Source organism: Cupressus sempervirens, chromosome 6, assembly GCF_028749045.1.
Source record: "Cupressus sempervirens isolate cs-2001-9-10 chromosome 6, ASM2874904v1, whole genome shotgun sequence".
Lineage (NCBI taxonomy): Eukaryota > Viridiplantae > Streptophyta > Pinopsida > Cupressales > Cupressaceae > Cupressus > Cupressus sempervirens.
In genome coordinates, this window is record NC_143123.1 from 694,956,267 (window position 1) to 694,979,112 (window position 22,846).

General features: G+C 38.7%; 2 protein-coding genes across 3 annotated transcripts in view; one reads left to right on the top strand and one right to left on the bottom strand.

The window, feature by feature from the left end:
- The window catches only part of LOC149554103 (ubiquitin carboxyl-terminal hydrolase 2-like), a 51,245-nt gene that overhangs the window by 15,648 nt on the left and 12,751 nt on the right, over window positions 1-22,846 (top strand). The gene's annotated exons all lie outside the window — the stretch shown is intronic.
- Window positions 15,386-18,828, bottom strand: LOC149554104 (uncharacterized). The gene is made up of 4 exons (XM_089789430.1): window positions 18,320-18,828; window positions 16,754-18,187; window positions 16,330-16,618; window positions 15,386-16,211 (listed from the first exon to the last, which is right to left on the bottom strand). Exons 2-4 carry the CDS (start codon window positions 18,145-18,147, stop codon window positions 15,648-15,650), a joined length of 2,247 nt encoding a protein of 748 aa, XP_089645556.1. The 5' UTR covers window positions 18,148-18,187; window positions 18,320-18,828; the 3' UTR covers window positions 15,386-15,647.

Here is a 22,846-nt window from a genome sequence, read left to right on the forward strand (position 1 = left end):
ATGTCAAATTTCTTAGAGATCAATAAATGTTGTTGAAGTTATTCATTTGGGTACCTTCATTTGTCAAATTCACAATTCTAATGCAATTCTGCTACTAAGATGACCCAAGATGTTTGTTAGGTCATTTCGTACAGGTCCAGATAACTTGCACGATGGGGTTGGATAGGAAATCAAGTATTCCGTTTCACCGTATGATTTCATATATTCACAACCCAATAACTTAGCTATGAATAACCAAGTAAAGTAAAGTATCAACCTGACATGTTTAATGTGAGCAACCAGCCATAGCAAGCATTGACAACATGAACAATATACTGGAAATCAGAGAGATGATCATTTTTTGCATTAAACTGGACAAAGACCCTGTTTTACAAATATCTATAAAACAGCTTGTCAATCTCTAATTCCCTGACCATTGGAAAATCTCCATTAAAGCCTAATTGAAGACTCTGGCGGAATCTTCCAAGTCCATTTAGATCAGGTCTTACATTGATGAATATAGTGTTCTTGGCTCCAATCTTGAGAATATGAATTTGAGAAAGCTCTCAAAACATTAAAAAATAAATATTTGTGGGCATATTATTTCCTGTACCGAGGCTAATATTATAATTAGAATCAGTTACAACAGTTTCCACACTTTTATCATTATTAGTTACTTCAATTAATTATATGCCAAAGTCACATTATTTAATTAGTTGATAATATGTTTTATAATTTTATAAGTTCCTAATTTAAACAAAATATTAATAATTAATTTAAAATGTTAATCTTACTCTATAATCTTAATTTAAAAATTTTATAAGTTCCTTATAATGGTCTCACATTGGGGTTGGCTCACAAATTCTGAAGAATTTGGTAGTGGGAAGTTGTATTTGGATGATGATTCTCACTTGAAGACTGTTTGTCATTGATGTAATGCCCCCTTCTCGGACTTGTGACCTTTTCACACATCGTCCCATTGCAATGGGGACCTTCTTGTTTTGTTGTAGGCCTTGTCTTTTTTGCTTTTGTTCTTGGCAGCTCTTAGCTCAGTCCCCTAAGACTAAGATTCCCTGCGTGTCAAATGATGATTAGTGAAATTGGTTAAGTCTAGAAGAAAAGTACTGTCCACCTAGCTCCTAGAATGGAAATTGTGTGTTTGTCAGTGAAAAGTGTTCTAGAAAGATTGCTATTGAAAATTTTAATGTTTTGACATACTTGCTCTTTTTTGAAATTTCTACTTTTAGTATGTCTACTTTTAGTAAGCTTATCACTGTCTTGGAATGGCCTTATTTTGAGTTTGGAAGTACTTACTATTTCTAGTTTCACTGTGTCCCAATTTGCCTTAATTTATTTTTGGCAAGTTAGATGAGCATTAGTTGAGGAAGAGGAAAAATGGTGTTACATCTCTATTTTTGTTAGCTCCTAGAATGGAGATTGTGTGTTTGTCAGTGAAAAGTGTTTTAGAAAGATTGCTATTGAAAATTTGAATGTTTTGACATACTTGCTCTTTTTTGAAATTTCTACTTCTAGTAAGCTTAGTCTTGGAATGGCGTTATTTTGAGTTTGGAGGTACTTACTATTTCTACTTTCACTGTGTCCCAATTTGCCTTAATTTGTTTTTGGCAAGTTAGACGAACACTAGTTGAGGAAGAGGAAAAATGGTGTTACATCTCTATTTTTGCTAAAAAATATAATATTCTTATAGCCATCGAGAACTTCATGTGAAGTGAGTTAATTTGGTTAATCATTATGGTTCATGAGAAATGGAAGTGTTGGTTGTTCGTTATAATTCATGGGATTCGGAATAATGGTTAATCGTTATGATATATGAATTTAAAATGGATAGCTAATATGAATACTTGTTATAGCAATTTTGATTTGATCAAACGCTGAGAAATATTTTATTACCATGGTAAATTTCTTTTGCAAGAACACGATGAAGGGGGGAAGCATTGCCATAAAAGGAAAGGGCATGAGGGCACCACCTATCATCGAGCCAACAAGTATGGGTCCTAAACCACCTTGGTCAAGAGAAAAACTGGACTAGGAGCTAAATTGGTCTATGTATTTAATAAGTTGATAAAATAATAAAATGGAACAAAATTGTTACCTTTATATTTTGGTATGAACTTCAGAGCTTCTTGTGATAACTAATATATCTTAATATAATGATGCCATGGTAACCCATATATACTAGTAGGTGTATATATATATATATATATGTATATGTATATGTATATGTATATATGCGTAATTCAAATGAGGCATACATGAGCGTATACACCCACTTAAAATAAGATGTATACCCAAGTGATGTATGCTTAGAATATCGTGTATATATACATATACCTATGTACATGCATATATGAGTACATGTAGATATAGGATGGTATCCTTATATTAACACTTTGAGAGTGGAATTATTATTTCCAACCTTTGGCAATGTTTTGATAATATTTCATGTCATTGACTCTCTTTATTTTTGTTTTCCGGAGGCCTATTTAATATTTTCTTTCTTTTGATAGTTGCTTGTAATTGAAACGATGGGAGCTGAGCGTTGCGTTTGGGGCGAGGCTAGGGTGAGCATGCCTTAGCTCTCATTTCTTGTCGGCGTCCTCTACTATCAGGTCCTTTGCCTTCCAATTGCGGTTGGTAGTTGGCGTGTGAGGAGGGAGTTAGAGGCGACTACGGGGGCCGTTTTTGCTGCCATCGGTGGGGAGCTTATGGTTAGGTGATGGTTGGGGCTAGTCCTGGGTGTGCGGCCTTTGCGTTTTGGCTGTGCATGGTGGATAGTTTTTGACCGAAGGTTAAGAACTTCTTCGGGCTTTTGTTATGGGATAATCGGAGGTCCCCTCTTCTTAGACTTTACCTACTGATATGGAGATGGATGAATCCTCTTTGTTGATGCAAAAGGGTGCCAAGGGCCAGGCTGATAATCACCCAACTGGGGTTGATGCTTCTTCTTCGAAGGGTATGATTCAAATCAAAAAGGTGAGTGGGTGTCCGGAGAGATTAGATGATTGACTAGTTTTGGTTATTCAACCTGAGTAGATTTCAAATGATGTCGAATGTTGGAGCAAGCATGCGCTCATTTGTAAGTTTTTGGGTCTCCGTCTTTCTCTTCCTGTGTTGGAATCATGGGTGCATCAGATTTGAAATTCTGAAGGGGACATGGAGATTTTCCTGGCTGCTAATAACTATTTTTTGATAATTTTTCCGAATATGATAGACAGGAATAAGGTGTTTGAAGGTGGTCCATATTTCTTTAACCAGGTGGGTCTCTTCATCAAACCCTGGCACATAGGATTTAATTCTGTTGAGATCCCCTCTTCGGTACCAGTGTGGGTTCGTTTGCCAAGGCTCCCTCTGGAATTTTGGAGAGAGGATATTCTTCACTTAATTTTGCTATTGCTTGGGAAACCTGTAGGTTTAGCTACACAGACTCAAGATCATAAAGTAATCTCTTATGCACGGATTTGTGTTGAGGTAGATCTTAATAGTCCGCTGCCAAACTCTATGGAAATTTGCTTGGGCCCTACCTCATGGGTTCAATAGTTGAACTATGAAACCCTACCTTTTTAGACACAGGATATGTCATGAATATGGGGACTTACAATGTAAGTGCCCTCGAAATAAATTTTCTCAATCATTGGGTTCTGTTGTATCTGCCCCTAAGGAAGATAAGGGTAAGGTCCCTTTGATTGAGGGATCTGCAGACAAGGAGGGATTTGTCCTAGTTAAGCCCCGAAATAAGAGAAAAGGGAAGAAGAGAACTTGGATGGACAAACATAATGATGACACTTATAGTAGGTTTAATGTTCTAGATGAATTGATGCAGGAGGAAGGCATACCAGTTGAACTGACCTCAGGGGGTGGGCCTCAACAGGGGACCTAGGATGAGGAGGTAAGGAATCTAGCCTAGGTACCAGAAGAGAAACAAGGTAAACAAATTCATATGGATGAGCCACCTCAGGAGAAGGATTGTTGTGTTCATGGGGGGACACAACTTGGGGGCAATTTAAATAACTCAGCTTCTACTCTCCTTGCCCAAAAGGGGATGATAGATAGCACAAAAGGTACCAGAGCTGCACCCACATTAGGATTATAGAAGAAGCCTTTTAAAAAAGGGTCCTCAAAGAAGCCATCCAAGAGCGAAAGGAAGATTGACCATGAGAAGGTTAAGATGATGGGGGAGACATTGGTGGAGTTAGGGTTTGTGAAGCCCATTGATTCCCACTTCTCTCAACCCCCCGAATGATTATTCTCTCTTGGAATGTGAGGGGGTTGAACATCCCTAGACAAAAGGCTGTTCATAGATTAATTGAGTCTCAATCTCCAGAGATTGTTTTCATTCAGGAAACCAAGTTTACAATTGATGGTTTGGCTAGCTGCGTGCCAAAGTTGTGGCCCCATGGTAGCTGGCAAGGAGTGGGTGCTCAAGGTAGCTTTGGTGGAATTGCCTGTCTCTGGAATTCAAGGATGGTGACACCTTTGTGGTGAATTTCGAGTAGGTCCTCTATCTCTTTGATTGTCTCTCACTTTGAGATTGGAGAAAGGTGCATGCTTTCTAATATTTATGCACTTAATGATTTGGTGGGTAAATCTCTTATGTGGTCTCGCATCACCCTTGTTTGTTCCTTAGATCCTTTCCTCCCTTGGATTGTGATTGGAGATTTTAATGCTATAACTAGTTTAGATGAAAAGAGAGGCGGGGTAGCTTGGTTGGGCCCTTCCTCGAATATGCTTAGGGATAACATTGGTTTCTTGAATCTCATTGATATTAAACCTGGCAATGGTACTTTCACCTAGAATAACAGAAGGAGCGGGACTGAGGCTATCTCTGAAAGGCTGGATAGGTTCTTAGTTTCTTGTTATTGGATGGATGCTAGATGGTCTACCAGATCGGAAGTTCTTGATTGGAGAAGCTTTGATCATTGGCCTATTAAGCTTTCTATTACTCCCTTCAACGCTGCTAAAAATCCGTCTTTCAAATTTCGGTTGATGTGGTTAAGAGATCACTCTTTACAAGATCTTATGACAGTATGGTGGCATGAGGGTAGGCCTTCTCATGGTACTGTCATGTTCACTTTTGAGAAGAGGCTTCAACATGTGAAATTTAGGCTTAAAAGGTGGAACAATGTTTTGGGAATCTGCAGGACCAAAAGATGTCGGCTCAGTCTAGGCTAGACAATGTCACTCGCCAGATTCAGGACCAAGAAATGACTGTGGATTTAATTACTGCCGAGTCCTCAACACTAAGGGAGTTAGAGGAATGGGAGCTTCGGGAAGAAATCTTTTGGAAGCAAAAGTCTCAGGTGGATTGGCTTCAAGAGGGAGGCAGGAACACAACTTTTTTCCATAACATAGTTAAAGCTTGCAGGCTTGGTAATTCTATCTCCTCTCTCGCCTCAGTTACTGGAGCACAACTCTCTTCCAAGGAGGATATTTCTCTAGAGGCCATCAAATATTTCTCCCAACTTTTCTCTAGGGAGGAACCCATTCCAATGTTGGAGGTAAGGACCATTTTAGATTGCCTTCCCCACCTTGTTTCTAATGAAATGAATAGGAATCTAGGTGAGCTGGAGAAAGTGGTGTTTGGTATGAAGAAAGGAAAGGCCCCTGACCCTGATGGTTTTCCCATTGAATTTTTCCAAGAATTTTGGGAGATTATTAAATTTGAACTTCTAGAAGTGGTCCAGGAATCCCATAAGAACAAACAAATGCTCAAGTCTTTGAATGCTTCCTTCTTGGCTCTCATACCCAAGATTGACAGGGCCAATAGTTTGGATCAATTCAGGCCTATTGCTTTGTGTAATGTTACTTACAAAATTATCACCAAATTAATTGCTGAAAGGCTGAAGCCTTTTTTGGGTACTTTAATCTCTGAGGAGTAGGGAGGCTTTGTTGGCAGTAGACAGATCCTTGATGGGGTTGTAATTGCATCAGAGGCTATCTACTATATGGCCACCTCCAAGGAAAAGGCCATGTTTATCAAGCTGGATTTGGCAAAAGCATATGATCGGGTTAGCTGGGATTTCTTGAGTAGAATGCTTCTAGCATTTGGTTTTGATGTGGAATGGGTTGATTGGATTCTCAACTGTGTGACTTCTCCTTCCTTTTCTGTACTTATTAATGGAGAACCTATGGAGCTATTTTTTGCTTCTCGAGGACTCCGGCAAGGGGATCCTCTGTCTCTATATTTCTTTATCATTATGGCTGAGGGCTTGGGCAGATTTAATAAATTTTAGGCTGAACAAGGGCTCATCCATGGGTGGAAATGGAATAATAATCTCCCAACATACTCTAACCTCCAATTCATGGACGACACTGGATTGATGGGATTGGCTACAATCGATGAGGCAAGAAATTTTAGAAGGATTTTAAACAACTATTTGAAAGCTTTTGGGCAGAAAATCAACTAAGGTAAGTCCTCCATTTATTTCTTTAATACTCTACAACCTATCTAGCATAGGATTGCTAGGATTCTCAGATTTTAGATCATCTCTCTATATTGATATACCTTGGAGTCCCCTTAGCTCTGGGAGCTCAACTAAAGGACTATTGGTAGGACCTTTTGGATAAATTCCGAAGTAGGGTTAGCCACTGGACTTTAGGTGGCTCTCTTTTGTTGGGAGAGTAATTCTCCTTAAGATAGTGATCCCATCTACAGATGTTTTGTGCAGACTCCCCCTATTGGTATTATGAAAGAATTTGATGCTTTGTCTCAACAATTTCTTTGGTTAGGTAACCTTCTCTCTTCAAAGTGGAGCTTAGTCAATTGGGAAATAGTTTGCTTGCCAAAGTTTGCTAGGGGTCTGGGTCTCAAGTGTATGGCTCTTGCTATCAAGGCTCTGGCTGCTAAGTTATACTGGAGGTGGTGCAATAACTAGGATTGGAATTGGGCCAAGATTCTTGCCCAAAAGTACTTTCCTGGAGTGGATTTTCAAGATATCCTAAGACTTGCTCTAGTTGGGAAAGGTTCTTTTATTTGGGATACTCTAAAAAATGGAGCACATTGTTAGGATTAACCTCAGATAGAAATAACAGTTACATGCAAATATAACCAGTACTAGAAAATAGTAGATCGCATAAAAGAGAACACAAGACGCCAAGATTTAACGCGATTCACCCAATCCCTAGGCTACGTCCACCAACAACAAGTCTAATATTATTATTATCCAGTGATTACAACCTGATTACAATCTGTAATCCCTTGTAGTTGAATACCGTTGCAAGAACCAATTTTCACATCACACATTATGAAAATCCCTAACCCTAAGCCCTTTTTTATACAAGCTTTTTGCCGCTTACAAAATTAGGGCTAGAATAATAGAAAAATAGTGGTCGACGCCTTTTACAATATAAGGGCTTTTTTGGCTTTGAGGGCATTGCCTCCAAAAACCCTCACGGGGTCGTTGCCCCTCGACACCACTTTGTACTGCGACAGGGAGCGCACTTGGGACCCTACAAGGGTGCTAACCCTTGACCCCATCTTGGGGGCACTGCTCGCAAACCCTCGTATAAATAATATGGGGAGAAAACCACGCTAAATAAACCTCCGAGTCTGATTAGGCTCCACATCACAACACACATCTTATTAAGTATGGCCTTTCCTGGATATGTAATGGGGGATCATGTGCTTTGTTCTGGTAGGATTCCTGGGATGGCCATCCGTCCATTCTCTCCAGTTATCCCCATTTTCAGCCTCTCTGTCATATTTTTATGGAAGCAGGGTGGACTAAGGTGGCACACTTTAAGACTGTCAAAAGGTGTGGATTAGTGGATGTGACCTGTTGGAATGGCCTTTAGGTGGTTCCATGGAGATTTGGGCTGAACTTGCTAACCTCCTCTTGGGTAGGCTCTGTAGATCTACTAGAGACAAAGATATCCTTGTTTGGGGTCCGAGTCCTAAAGGAAAGTTCAGTGTTGCCCAAGGTTATGCTTGGCTGGATAAACAATGACATGGATTAGCAGAAGTTCCCTAGTGGAAGAATGTTTGGAATAATTTTTCTTGGCTTAAGTGTAATTTTTTCTTATAGTTGGTAGCTCAAAAGAAATGTCTTACTTGGGATAACCTTCAAAAGAGAGGATTTCAAGGGCCTTCTCTTTGTTCCCTTTGAATGCAGGATGGGGAGAGTGTATCCCACTTATATTTTCTTTGCCCCTTTCTAGAGAAATCTGGCACAAGTATTGGGAGGTGTGGCGTCATGGCTGCATCCATGCCACGTCTCTCATTGAATTTTGTAAAACCTTAGTAGACCCCCTATGAAAACCACTTTGCTTCAGGTGGCATGGGTTATTGGACCTACTTTCATTATATGGAATCTTTGGTTGGAGTGGAATTGCAGGATTTTTGCAACTCAATTTTGGGAGTCACTAAGTTGTGGCATATGATTTTGAGCAAACTTTAAGAAACTATATATACCAAGTGTGATATGATTGAACATGTTGAACTTGAAGATTATAGTACAGTAAGGAATTTGGGATTGGTGGACAAGGGAATTGGTTGCACAGGTGGTAAGAGATCTCAGTTGCTCAAGAGAAAGGTTTGTAGAGTTGGGAGGTGGAGACTGCCTCCGACTGGTATCCTAAAAATTAATTCTGATGGCTCCTCCCGTGGGTATCTTGGGCAGGCAGGTATTGTGGGCTTAGGCAGAGGTAAGGATGGTGAAGTTATCTTTCTTTTCTCTGTCTACAAAGGTGAGTACTCTAATAATCTGATGAAAGCCCTTGCTATTAAGTCGGCTATTGAGTGGGGATGCTCTTTGGGATGGAAGAAGATTATACGTGAGCCAGATTCTTAGCCTGTTGTGGATATGATAAATAACTAGAGCGTGGATGATGTTAACTGGTAGTTAGCCTCTATTATTAGAGAGATTTTGTGTTTGAGTAATCATGTGGATTGAATCTCTTTTCATCATATTCTTAGGGAATGGAATGGAGTGGCTGATGCTTTGGCAAAATGGGCATCGGAGAATGGAGTTGGTTGGGATATTGCAGGAAAGGATAGGCTTCCTGCTGACTATCTTGGGACTTTGGAGCAATTAGTGGAACAAGATAGGATTTAATTGTTGTGGTAGTTGTTTTTGGTTTTGTTGGGTCTGAGGCTTTTTTGTATTACTTTGGTTCTGATTGAATAATTTTTACCTTTTTTTTCAAAATTTTTTTTTTTCTTTCTTTTTGAAAATAGCTACATGAGCTATCAGCCTCTTTAGAGGCTCTTGAAGGTAACTCATAACATTGCCACCTTCCTTATCTTGCTCGTAATCGAGCATGCTCACAAGAACAAGAAAACAATCTCATTCTTTTGCGATTCATATATATCAGTAGGGGCGTTCGCATATGCTACCTTTTGCGATTTCTTTCTCTGCAGACTTCATACTTCTGTTCTCCATATCCGCAATAGCATTCATATTACTTTGTTGGGACTTTGTTCATACAATGTTGTGCACGTAGTTATAATAACATTTTCATACTTCATAAGCTTGCTGCAAATTGCACATTTGGTGCTGTGAGCTTATTGTTATTAACATTCATACCTCATTGGCTTATTCTGAGATTGCACCTACAGTGCCGTGGGTTGCACTTCTGATTTCTTGCATATTTAGTGTGCTCCTTGACAACAAATCTTTTGTATGAGTGTTGCTAGAAGCTACAAGCAAGGAACCATATCAGGCAATCCAACTTTCATTCACACTTGAGGGTGACAATACCTCTGCACCCTCTGTCTGGTCATGCATTCTTTCTAAGCTTTTCATGCCATTCTGTTATATTAAAAGGCTCTGAAAGTTCTAGTTTGAAATTCAGAAAGAAATATTGTTATGTATCAGATAGAGCTAGACAAACTAGCTTTAAAACGAATGCCTTGTTTGTATAAGTTTATAGCATAAAGCTTGCATAAGGATCACAGTTAGTTATTGCATACTGTTATGATTGTTCTTTCAGAACTAAAATCAGAATTGGAAGGATCTCTAACCCTGTGCAATACTTATATAGGGGCATCCTTAATATGCCTCTGAGATAAGAGGAAGCACTCTCATTGAGTTAAGGAAATTGATAATAATTAACATGAAATCATTATGTAAATATCTGTCATAAGCTGAGGATGGGCAGAAAGTAATTGATTGTGATAAACACTGATTGTTTAAGGATATAGACAGCCATACTGAGATTCATCAAGGGTGAACAACAATGTTGAGATGAAGAGTGTGGGCTGATAGTATATGAATAAGTAGTTATACTTGCAAGATAAAAGGAAGACATCAGAATTTAAAACAAACAGTTAATGAACTTAACAAGTATTGTAGACCGAGTTAGCTCATGGTGATCAAGTCGTACTATTATTGTTGTTTAGTTGAGCGGTGGGTGATCAAGTGCATATTGTCCATTTAAATCTCTGGCTAGGTTAGGTTTTGTGGCATGCTTGCTGCTATGATCACAAGAGGCCAAAGTTGCTAGCATTTGGATAGATGGGTTGATGGGAAGGACTCCATAGCCTAGCTGGCTGCCTAGCCGACACTCTAACACCAGGATGCTCAGTGGCAGGATAGGGGTGTCCCATGCCTAATCCTGGGTAGGAAGGGCCTTTCTTAGTTGAGATTGAGTGGGGATACTTAAGAGTCTGCGGTTGGGAGGTTAAGCTCCTCAAAATGCTTCTCCTCTCCACTAGATCCCAAGACTTGCACAAGACAGGGATATGATCTGCACTCAAGTTATCTTCTTTTAAACGGGTACTTTAGTTTTATGTATTCCATTTTCAGTTGAAGATATGTTAGTGCATTAATATTGTTGGATTAGTTGCTCTCTTTCTATGTACTAGGATTCAATTATTCTGTTATAGCTGTTGATCCCTTTCATTTGAATGTAGAGTAGTTATAATTGTTTCATGTGAATAAGAAAGATATTGCTTATTTTGTTTATAATTAATTGATTATTTAGAAGTGGGAGATTTTAGCATGTTACAAATGGTATCTAGTTCTATATTTGAAAAGTTGAACAAGTCAAGCAATTGGTCAAAAAATAACAAACTCTAAAAAGGCAATATGTAAGGAAAAGTGAAAAGGCACTAGAAACACATAAAGGGAAAATATTAGAAAAGACATCTAGTTCTAGATTCAACATGTCAATCAATAATGCATCAATCACCAAATCAATGAGCGAAAATGACAATTCAAAATGAGCCATGAAGAAAGTCCATCATAGGCATAGATTTGCACCCACAGGAAGAAATCCTCCACACTTGAATTGGCGCCCAACACATGAAATCCTCTACTTGGGCTAAAATGCACCTAAGAGTGCAAATCCACTAGAGCCAAGCAATATTGCCCAAAGCAAAAAACCCCTTTAGACCTCATATGCACCCATGAGCACCAATCCAGGAGTGACATTGAATTGTGCTCGTAGTACAAAGTCTTGCACTAGGTCCCATTGGCATAAATTCCACGAGGCCAAAGAAAATGGCTAAGTTAATGAAAGTAATGTGAAAAGCATAGCAATAAAGAGATGCATCCCCCCCGTTTTGCTCCACATCTTAGAGACGGGGATGCACTAGGGACTTTGGGACTCTGCCCCCCCATCCCTAGCAGCACCACCAGAATCTACCATCTCTGTTGAGGATGGGGGGGGGGCGGGTGTTTAGTGTTGATTATCTGCTGATTCGATTATTATGTTTAATGTTCCAATTCAATGCAATGTTCAAGTTTATACTCTTTTATATCTTATATCTTATATTGCAATATATCTTTTCATAACTATCATTTTAAGTACCATATGTATAGTATATACAAGAACCTGGCCCTTGCCACTATTCCCTTGTCGTCCCCAAATTAAGGCCCCTCTGTCCAATTGTCTTGGAAACTTGTCCCACCGTTTTGTTGTCTCCCTGTCCCAGAGTGCAATTTAAATATGGTGAAAAGTGACCAAGTCTGGAGGAAAGGGATAATAAGGCAATGCAAGAAAATGGCTAATTGTTGGTTAGGTGTGGATCCGAGGAACATGTTGGTGAAAATGAATTAGTGACAAACTTGAAAACGGCCAACATTGAAAGTGAGGGTACTGGTCAAATATGGATCAAAATGGGTATGAAGATGACAAAAATGGCTAAGTCAAGGAAAATTCCATGATATCGAAGGAACGACACCTAAGTGACAAAATTCTCCATGTGTATGGAGTTCTTCAAAGGAAAAATCCTCCACCCCAAAATTGTGCCCAACCATTCAAATGGCATGGAAAATTCAAAATTTGTCTTGGGATGGACAGGAAGAATCTTTCAGAAAGACATTTTGGTGAAATATTGAGTGTTTTGATGAACTTACTATTTTTGGAAGCTCCCTTTTTAATAAATTTCATGACATTCCAAATTGGCCTTATTTTGGAACCACTACTATTTTTAGAAAGTCTATTTTTGGTAGGTCTATTTTGGCAACATGTGAGCTTAGTTTGATAAAGAGACAGAAAGGAATCCAGTTCTATATCTAGAGGAATGAGCAAGCAAGGCAATCAATAAAAAAATGGTTAAGTTTGGAAACATCCCTAAAATAGCCAAAAGAGGAAAGGCATGAAAAACATTAGAAAAATGGTTAGTTTTAAAGAATGCCTTTGAAAAATATCATGAAAAGGAAAGGAGATGAAATTCCACTAAGTCAAGGAATTTCCTTGAGTTGAAGAAATTCCTTCAAAGTGCCAAAATGCATTCAAGAAAAAGGAAAGATGAAAAAATGGTGAAGTGTTGGAAAATTTTTTCTCCATGTCTGGTATAGCTAAGTTGAAGAGAAGAAGGAAATATGAAAAAATGGCTGTGCTGGAATTTTTTTCCTTTATCTCTAATATGCGCCCAATTTGAAGAGAACAAGGAAAGTTGAAAAAAATGGCCAAGTATGGGAAAAGTTCTCCTAGCTCATGTATGCTCAAGTAAGCAATTGCAAGGAATAGATGGAATTCGACTTAGTGTGGAAATTCCCTCTCCAAACCTAAAATTTCACCCTCTTCAAGTGTGTGCCCATGGATTGAGAAATATTGATGAAGATAAGTGCCAAAAAGGGAATTCTTGGAAAATATAAGAAAGGCGTGACAAAGTATTAAATCATGAGAAGAGGAAGGTGTGAAATTTGAAGAGAGAGAAAGAGAATGTGGAAAGAGAGAAGGCTCGAGCTTTTAAGAAAAAAGAGGAGGAAGAATTCTCATTCTAGATAATCAAAAAAGACATTTAAGTCCTAGAATTCTAGTTCTAGTTTTCAAATGATTCAGCTTAAGGCATCCAAGGTTTCAGACTCCCAAGATCAAAGTTTAGGTACATCTTGAATTTCTTCTAGACCCCCAAGATTAAGAGTTAGAAGGTCCAATCTACTCAAGAAGATGAATTCCCAAGTAGGTACATGGAATGAAATGATCAAAGGTAGATAATTTCAAAAGAAGTAATCAAAGTTGGATCTGGGTTGGAAAATGATACAATTAGAAAGACTTGAGCCGACATGGCACCTAGCATGCTAACGTGGCACCCAATCATCTCCACCAATTAATCAAAGGTCTCTTAGTCAAAATTCACTACATTTAAGGAAGGAAATCAAGAATAATCTATTCAAGTAAAATAGGGCATTTAACGCGCAGTGGGCATTTGTCACCCCCATTGAGAGAGTGACTTACGTTTGATTAGTTTGTGCCAGCCCTTTTATTAACCATAGATTCTCTCTTCTTGCCCCAACCCTAATTAGGGTTGAGGTAGCATAATTTAGGCCATCAGCTTTGTTTCAATTCAGGCCACTCCATGTAATTTGAGGCCTATATAAAGGCCTTACTTCTCATTTGTAAATAAGTAAATTTTGAGATTGTTGCTAAGAGCGACCAAGATAATAAGGTTTTCTTTGGTGGTTTCAAGCAGAGTAGCTGAAAAGTCCTTCCTTGAGTGTGTGTATCCTAGTATGTGTGTCTGTATTAGATATGGATACAATATGGCATGGATAAAACATCAGATTCCCTACTCACGTGTACCCAAAAATCCTTAATTTAAAATGAACTTTAATATGCAACTTTTTTAAGTTATTGTAAGCAAAGCTACACCAAATGAGGAAGGCAAATGAAATGTGTTTTTGTGTCAACTTGCCTTTTTTTAGGTTGTTTTCTAAAGTAACTCTATCGTATTTTGAATATCATAAAAATTTAAATCAACTGATAATGTATGTAGCAATTATGTCTGCATTGCTTTTGAAGTAATGAAATACCTTGTAACAACCTAGAAAATTGTGTTAAATATATGTGTATTTTTTTAATTTTATAAATGTCATATCCATCTGTATCCAATTGAGGGTCTTAAAAAAATGGTGTATCCATATCTGAAATTGTACCCGTATTTGTATCTGTTTCCATATGTACTCATATTTGTATTTGTATCTGTATCTGTATCCGTATCCATGCAACTTTGGTTTCAAGGTGATAACTCGATGTGTTTTGGTGCTTGCGTGGTTTCATTATTCCCTCACTTGGAGTATCTTTGTTAAATAAAGTGCTTTGTTTTTTATGGAGAAATGTAATTGTGTTAGATGAATTTCCTTGGCTCATACTTTTCGTAGTTTTTTTGATTGTAAGCTGTTGTGTAAAGTTAGCTTGAGCCCCCTTTCTTATGGATGCTTAACTTCTATCATTAAATGTGCATTGTTCATTATGATGGTGTTCACTGTGATATGAAAATTCTTTGCATAGGCCTTAGAAGATTGCACCAGTTCTTGCGGAGTTCTAGTTGATCTTGGCGAAGCAAAGCTTGGCTATTGGGAGTTTCTCCACTGGACCACTATCCATTGACATTGCTGCCCTTAGGAGTAGATTTAGATCCTTCTAATCCTTTTCTCTTTTATTACAATACTTTTCAGTTGGGTCATTTAAAGAAGCAGCATCACAAGACTGTAATATCCAATGGAGGAGTTCTTGCCAGCAGAGGTGAAGAACAATTCAAACTTAAGTTCATTTGTGATACCAGCATATCAAATCAACCATTGAGCTTATCCACAAGTCAAGACTTGACAATAAAGAATCTTGGAGTCACCTGTATGATCTTCCACAATCTTTAGCATACACGGGATTTTGCTCAGAAGAGGATAAGATGCCTTGGTATTTTATTCTGTTGTTGGTGAAGGTCATAAAACACACATCAATAGGACCTAGTCAATTGGTGATTCTCTATGCTCCACGGAGTTTCCGGGACGGGGACGTTTTAGGGGACGGGAACGTGTTTCCGGTACGGGTACGGGTCGAAGCCAAAATTTAGGGGACGGGACCTCAGGGGACGGCTATAAAATATAGGGAATTTTAAATTTTTTATATATGGAGAATTAGACTTCTTTAGAGATATATTTCTGATATGCATACCATAACAATGATAAATCATAACATTGATAAACCATTCACCATAGAATACATGGAAATTGAAAACTATTAAGATTAGAATCAAAATGAGAATATGATATGATGATATATCCGAATATCGCATACAATTAGCAAAAATGCCCAAAGGCTCCAAGTATCAATCTATCATCATCATGCATGAAATGAAAATCAAAATGACACAATGAAAGTAAATACTAGAAGTGTAAATGAGATGTCCAACTCCATAATAATCAAAAGCAATAATGTATCTGAGTATCTGAAAAGCAGAAAGCCAAATATATGGCTGTCCTCTAGGAATCTAAATCTCTATCTAAATCAAGATCATCATCAATCTCATCCTCTGAATCACTGGCAGGGGTAGGCAGAGGGTCCTCATCCAATGGAACTCCAAGCAGCCCTGGGGGTGTGTTATCCTCATCAATCTGCAATGCATCCTCAGGATTAACATCCCAACGTAGTGCTGGAGTCTGTCGATACTCAAGACTTTGTCGCTCCTGTAGTCGCAATACACTATGAACAGCCACAAGCTTCTCTGATCGTCTAGAGGTAAGGTTGTTCCTCTTGACCGATTGAATGAAGCTATATGTAGACCAATTCCTCTCTGCAGCAGAGGAACTCGCAACCTGTGAGAGAAGACGGGTGGCAAGGGCTTTCAGCTCAGGTGCATCTCTACCATGCCATGTCCACCATCCAATCGGGTCCTTTTGAGCTAATGTAGCTCTATCAGTCCTCGCCTCTGGTCTACCAAATGTTGGACCACGAAGATTGGCAAAGTCAAGCCATTGCCCTCGAATTTTTGCAGCATCCTCTGCACTATACATTTTTGAAAGGGCCTTGAAGAAGCCGTCCTTCACCTATATTGAACAAACAAAAATTAAGAAGTGAGAACTTAGAGTTTATAAACTTTACAAATAAAATAAAATATTTAAAAATGTATTATAAAATCAGAATTCTTTAATAAATTAAACTCACCTCCTCATCATTAGATGGAAGCACTCTCCCAGGCCTTGGTGCATACCATTTTGGATTGACTGCATAGGCTGCCATATGAAGTGGGTTGTTCATAGTGTTCCACCTTTTCATTACAATGGGCTTAAGATGCTCCTCGTAGAACTCCAAAGTAGGTTCCTTATCTTTAACAGCTTGCTTGATCTGCCCAAGCATGCTATCAAAAGTCTCATAAATCTCTCCAAGGCTAGGAGAGTCAGTATCAGCATATCTAATGACCTGCACAATAGGGTCAATGAAGGAGCAAATGTATCTGCAAATGAAAGAAAATTGCAAGTGAGAAACATAATATGTTAAAAAAATCAGCAAGTGCTTAAATCAATTTTTTTTTTTTATTAAATCAGCAATAATAACAATTATGATATCCACCAATTCTTAAGTTTCTTACCTCATTGTGGTCCACCAATGTTCATCTAGGATTCTTCGTTTGACAAGTCTTCCATCTGGGGTGCTTGATTCATGCCATCTATTCCACTCTGCATTGACCACCATGGATTGTAAGGCCTCTTGGACCTCAAGCATCCTCTCCAACAAAATGAAGTAGCTAGCATATCGAGTCTCCACAGGCTTGAGGAATTCTTTTTTGGAAAATGTCCTAAATAATGCAAGAGATGTGTGATGATTGCAAATAAACATTTGCACGTCTCTAGCCTCAAACACCATAGTCTTTATCCAATCAATTTTCCCAAAGTCCTTCAAGGTGTTATTCAATGCATGTACACAACATGGGGTCCAAAAAATGTGTCTATAGGTGCTCTCTATTATCAATCCAGCTGATTTACACACACGGGCTGAATCAGTGACTACTTGCACAACATTTGAAGTCCCTACCTCTTCTATAGCATCCTTCAAAATCTGAAATTGGAAGGATGCATCCTTCTTTTTTCCCGAACAATCAATGGCTCTAAGAAAATAGGCCCCTGCTGTACTAGTGACAATAAGATTGATGAGTGGCCGATGTTTGATATCGGTCCAACCATCCATGATAATAGAACATCCATCACTCATCCATGTTTGCCTCATATCCTCCATCAAAATGTTTACTTTTGAGTACTCTTTGTCAAGGATAGTGGTGCGTAATTTAGTCTCTCCTGGTGGTACAAATGAGGGACCAGCAGCATAAATATCTTTGCACATTTGTTTATAGAATGAGGAACGAGAAACATGGTATGGTATGCCATGAGCAACAAGAAATCTGCCAATGGACTCTTCAGCTCTATCTTTTGCTTGTATGTTAAATAAATCAGCCACATTGGTATCTCTCTTAGTCTTGGCCTTTCCCTTCCCTTTACTAACAGTGCTAGTGGGAGTCAATGAGGGTGTGGGTGTGCTACTCATAGGACCCCCGGATTTCAATAACTCCCCCTCCACATACAACCTATTGGCCTCAAGTTTTTCTTCCTCCGTAATTTTTTTGCAACCTTTCACCCCTTGCCCACCTATCCATAAAAGATGGCAATACACTCTTGTGTAGCTCCCAAAATAATGCTTCTTACATAAATGACACTCCCATTCCCTACTACCCCCCGAATTTTTCTTCTTATTCTTGTCTACTTTTGTGGCAAATTGTAGGAGAGGTTTCTTAGGGTTGAATGGGCCTTTGGCATATTGTTTTAAGGCTTTGGAAGGGCACTCAAATGGATTAGGCATAGGGACATCTACATTAGGCTCATCAATGGCTGCCCTAGGTCTTTTTCTTGGTCTTTGTAATTGTGACACTTGAGTTTCTTGCATGGCAACTTCCATGCTATCACTACTTCCCTCACTCTCACTGCTGCTCATGTTTTTGCCTTTGGATTTTACAATGATTTATAGTATACTGCTGCAAGTTATAGAAAAAAAAAATATTTCAATGTTCCATTAACATGCCCTCTTTATGTCATTGAAAAAAATGAAAAATGACAACAAACAACAATGAAGTTTGAATCAAACAAAAAGAAAATAAAAAACATACCTAGAATGAAGTAGAAATGAAGGCAAAACTTTCTCTTCCACCTCCAAAACACACTCCTCTTTTGTTGTTGTTGAATGTTCAATGTTTTCCTCTTCCTCTTCCCAACTTGCAAACAACTCCAAATGAGCAATGAGCTCCAACTTTAACTATTTAAGAAGACACATTAGGGTTAACAACTTAACATCCATGTGGGCCCTAGGCGGAATAGAAAAGATTAAATTTTTTTTTTTAAAAACCATTTTTTTTAACTTTTTAACTCACCCATGGCCGGCTGGAAAATAGGGGACGGCGTGGGCAAAAGGGTACGGGCGAGGGACGGGAACGCCGTCCCCGGTACGGAAATCCGTACCCAAGTTTCCTACGAAATTTTTTTTTGCGTTTCGGGGACCGTCCCCTTTCCCCTCAAAAAGGGACGTCGCAGGGTACGTCCAAAATCCGTACCCGCGTCCCCGTTTCGTACCCGGTACGGGTACTAGGGTACAGAGGCAGGGGACGCGTCCCCGTGGAGCATAGGTGATTCTCAATTGCCTAAACTTGGGTTCTTGTAGACTAATTGGCGGTTGTTACTTGTTAGGGATCCAACGTTCTTGGAGATTCAGAATCTGCTTTCTTGGCTTCCATCAATAATGTGGGTGTTCAGTTGCTGTTCTAGTTGGTGGCAATGCTCTTTGTAGCATTTTTGGCCTTTTGGTCTGTTCTCTATAATTTTTGCACTTGGAGGACATTGCTATTTTTAGTAATTGCTTGTTTGGCGCTCCACATCATTCTTTAGCATCGGTTGTGTCTTGGCGTGATTAGTTTCAGTTTTCAGTGCCTTGGTGATGCTTTTCACTGAGTGGTTAGATTTTTTTAATATTGTTTTTTAATATTGTTAGAAGTTGTAATCTTTCCTTGGTATGTTTATAAACCAAGGTTAGACCTCCTTTATTTATTGTTATAATATATTAGGATATAAGCCAAGGTATCCTAATATATTTCTTTTTTGTCCTTTTTCCACTACATCTTATTTTGTCTTTTAGTGAAATATGTGAGGACAAATATTTATTGTAATTTGTAATTTAGATTATTCCTCCTTAAGAGGAATCTCACACTTGGCCTCACACACTTATGAATGGTGGCATTCATAGACATGGGAGTTACATTCTAACTCCTCTCTCTCATCTCTATTTAAGAGATGACCCTCCTCTCTCATTTAACAATGAGGTTTCTTCCTCTTCTCAAATATTGTATGAGCCATTGCTCCCTCTCTCTCTCTCTCTCTCTCTCTCTCTCTTCCTTCTTAGGCTTTTCATGCCTCATTCATAATGTCACCAGGGGTTTTCTTTGCTTTCCCCTTTCCAAATATCTTGTCTCATGGTGTTGGAGCTTGAAGCTTTCTCTCTCCCATTTTATGGTAATATCTTTTCATGCATTTACTCACTTAGATTCTTTCCTGGTATTGCTTATTTACAGATTTCTTTTTCCATTTCTAACATGGTATCAGAGCAGTTTAATCTTGGTTTTGAGTGTTTGCATGAAGGTACGATTCGAAGGAGACTCTTGAGAGAGATTTCACTAATTTCTTCTTTAATCTTCTTAAGATGGAAGAAATTGAATTTTTTTTGAGTTTGGCTGGTTTACCGCCAAACCTGATTAACTTCTGTTTGCTATAATTTGTGCAGGTTACTTCTTATTTTCTATTAGTTTTCATCTAACCCCCTTTGGAAGGCTTGCCTTTAGAAACTCTGTGCTCTTTTGATATCTGTCTTGCCTATCCTCCCTTCTTTTTTTGTATGAGGATGGCATTTGTCATTGCAGAATTTTAAAAAAAAATTCTCATGGCTTCTTAGATTGCCATGTTCTCCAACCGAAGCGTTTCGTTATCCTGCATGAGTAGAGAGTTTTCATGTCGCTCGTGCTGAGATTTCATCTGGGTTCTCTGATTCTAGAATCAGAACTTAATCTAGCAGGGGGCAAGACCCATTTGCTTACTCAAAAGCTGCCTTTGCTTCTCATCTGGATGATGGCACTCTTTGAAAAGCGATTCCATCTCCTGAATCTGCTGAGGGTCAATTGGACCAGAGGGGCTTTTGGCTTTACAGAGACTCAAAAACTTGACTTTGCTGGATTTGTCGTATACATTTTTGACAAATTTACAACCTATTATTGAGGTTGACTTGAGTGAGTGTGAGTCATTGACAAATTCAATATTCGAAGTCTTCAGTGTGGGTGGTGGCTGTCCAATGCTTGTTACCCTTATTCTTGATAGTTGTGAGTCTCTTTCAAATGTGAGGCTGACTAGCACATCCTTGCATACTCTTTCTCTCACTGGTTGTCGTGGAGTGACTAGCGTTCAACTAGCATGCCCACTGCTCCAGAAAGTTTGTCTAGATGGATGTGATCATCTGCAGCAAGCATCATTCTTTCCTGTCGGTCTTCTGTCTCTTAACCTTGGGATATGCCCCTACTTGAGTAAGCTTGAGATTAGAGCCAGTCAAATGACAATATTGGAGCTTAAGGGATGTGGCGCTCTTTCTCAAGCAGATATTAATTGTCCCACTGCAGGTGAATGGGTCGCGCGTTACCCGAGCTCCACTGCAGGTGACGGCTACAAGACCCGAGCTCGAGCATTACCAAGGAATCCATTAGAGATCTAGCTCGCTCTGCGTGCAGATTAGCGTTTGTTAGGCATCTGAGGAAGTTTCTGGTTCGAATCCCGATGAAATTTGACGAATTTTGAGCCCCTTTTCGCATTCTGAGGTGCGAGTTGCGGCTTTAATCATGGCGAAGAAGCTTTCTGTCAATTTTCTGGTTTTCTGAGGCTTGGCTTCGTCTTTTGACTTGGAGTCAGCGCCTTGGAGGTACAAGAAGCGCAACGGAGTTGACTGCCGTTAATCCAGGTTCTCGAGTGGTTCCAGGGTTTGTGCATGGAGGTCGCGGGTTCCAAACTCGCTGCCGGCCTCATGGCAGAGCAAGTTTATCTTTGTCAAGGGGTTTGGAGTTTGCTTGTGGATGCCTTTGTCCACAGGGCCGTAGAGTCTTTGTCTGTTTCTAGTATTTGCATGAAGATGTTTGACGGCCGTGTCAAGATGTAGAGGGCGCTGATACTTCTACCAGTTGGAGTCCTGGTTTTTTGCTTATTTCCTTATGTCTTTTTCCCTTTTATTATGTGCAGAGCTACTCGTCAAAGAGCATTGCTCCGAACCAAATTTTGTGAAAAGTGGATTCAAACATGCAATGTCCGAAATTATAACCGGAGTCCTAGCTGGTATAGCTTCATATTTTTTTTTCCCTCAATCTGCAGTTGCTGGTCTTTTATTTTCAGGTTCCTTTTTTTAAGATGATTGCTTGTTATGGTGAGAATTTTAAAAGCAGAATCAGACTGATTGCTGCTCTCTCACCTTTTGTCAGTCTGCTATAACATATCTCTACTATTCCTAGTAACATTTTCTTGTCTTTTCATGCAAGATTCTTTTTCTTTACATATCTCTACTATTCCTAGTAACATTTTCTTGTCTTCTCATGCAAGATTCTTTTTCTTTTTTTAGCTCTTGACAGAGGCATCATTTACTTTTATTATTGCCTCTTGTCAACCTATTTTTGGCATGAAATCATTCATTGCTTTTATCTTTGCCTTTTGTCAATCAATTTCTGACATTTTATCATTCATTGTCAGACAAGTGCAATATTTTATTTTAAATCTCTCTTTCTCCTTTACGTGGTTTTAAGTTAAAAAAGGAGAAGTTTAAGGATAATTTTTTTTGAGAAGTAAATATCCTCATTTATAATAATTCAGGAGGATTCTTGTTTTATTGGTGGGCCCATCCTTTTTCTCTACTCACTTGTGTTCACCTTGCATGGAGATTTTTACTGATATCTAATAATTTATACTTATTATACTTCTTATTTATCTCAATTATTCAGGTTTATGAGTTATCTTACACTATTGCCTTCATTATTTAATGATTTGAATTTACTATGTTCTAATGATCTATGTGCCCATAGTTGCACTTTTATGCTTTTATAGTATCGTTCTATGCCCGTGTTGGCACTTTATGGTTTTATACCATTGATCTACATGATTTATATGATATTTTTTTTTGAGTTGCATAGGGAGCTTAATATTTTTTCAAGGTTAACTATGTAGGTCCCCTCAGTATAACTGATACATAGTTTCCTTATTTGGCCCATGGAGTATCCCTCCATCCTATATTGGTATGCACTCATTTTATATGGAGTTTCCCTCCATTGGATCCTATCTATTCCACTTTGATAGGATAATATCTTTATGGAGTTTCCCTCCATTTGGTTCTATTGGTTCCACTTTGAAAGGTTGATATTTATGGAGTTTCCCTCCATATTGTTCCATTTTTGCTCCTCAATGAAGAGGATGTTATTATTGGAGTTTTCCCCTCCAAATTCAGATAATTTGATCCAATTTGAAGGCAATATGTTGTTCTATCCTCATAATCCATTCTTTTGATTATCCTAACAAATCATGATAATTCTAATTTGATCAGCATGTCTCTCTTTTATGTTATTTTCATA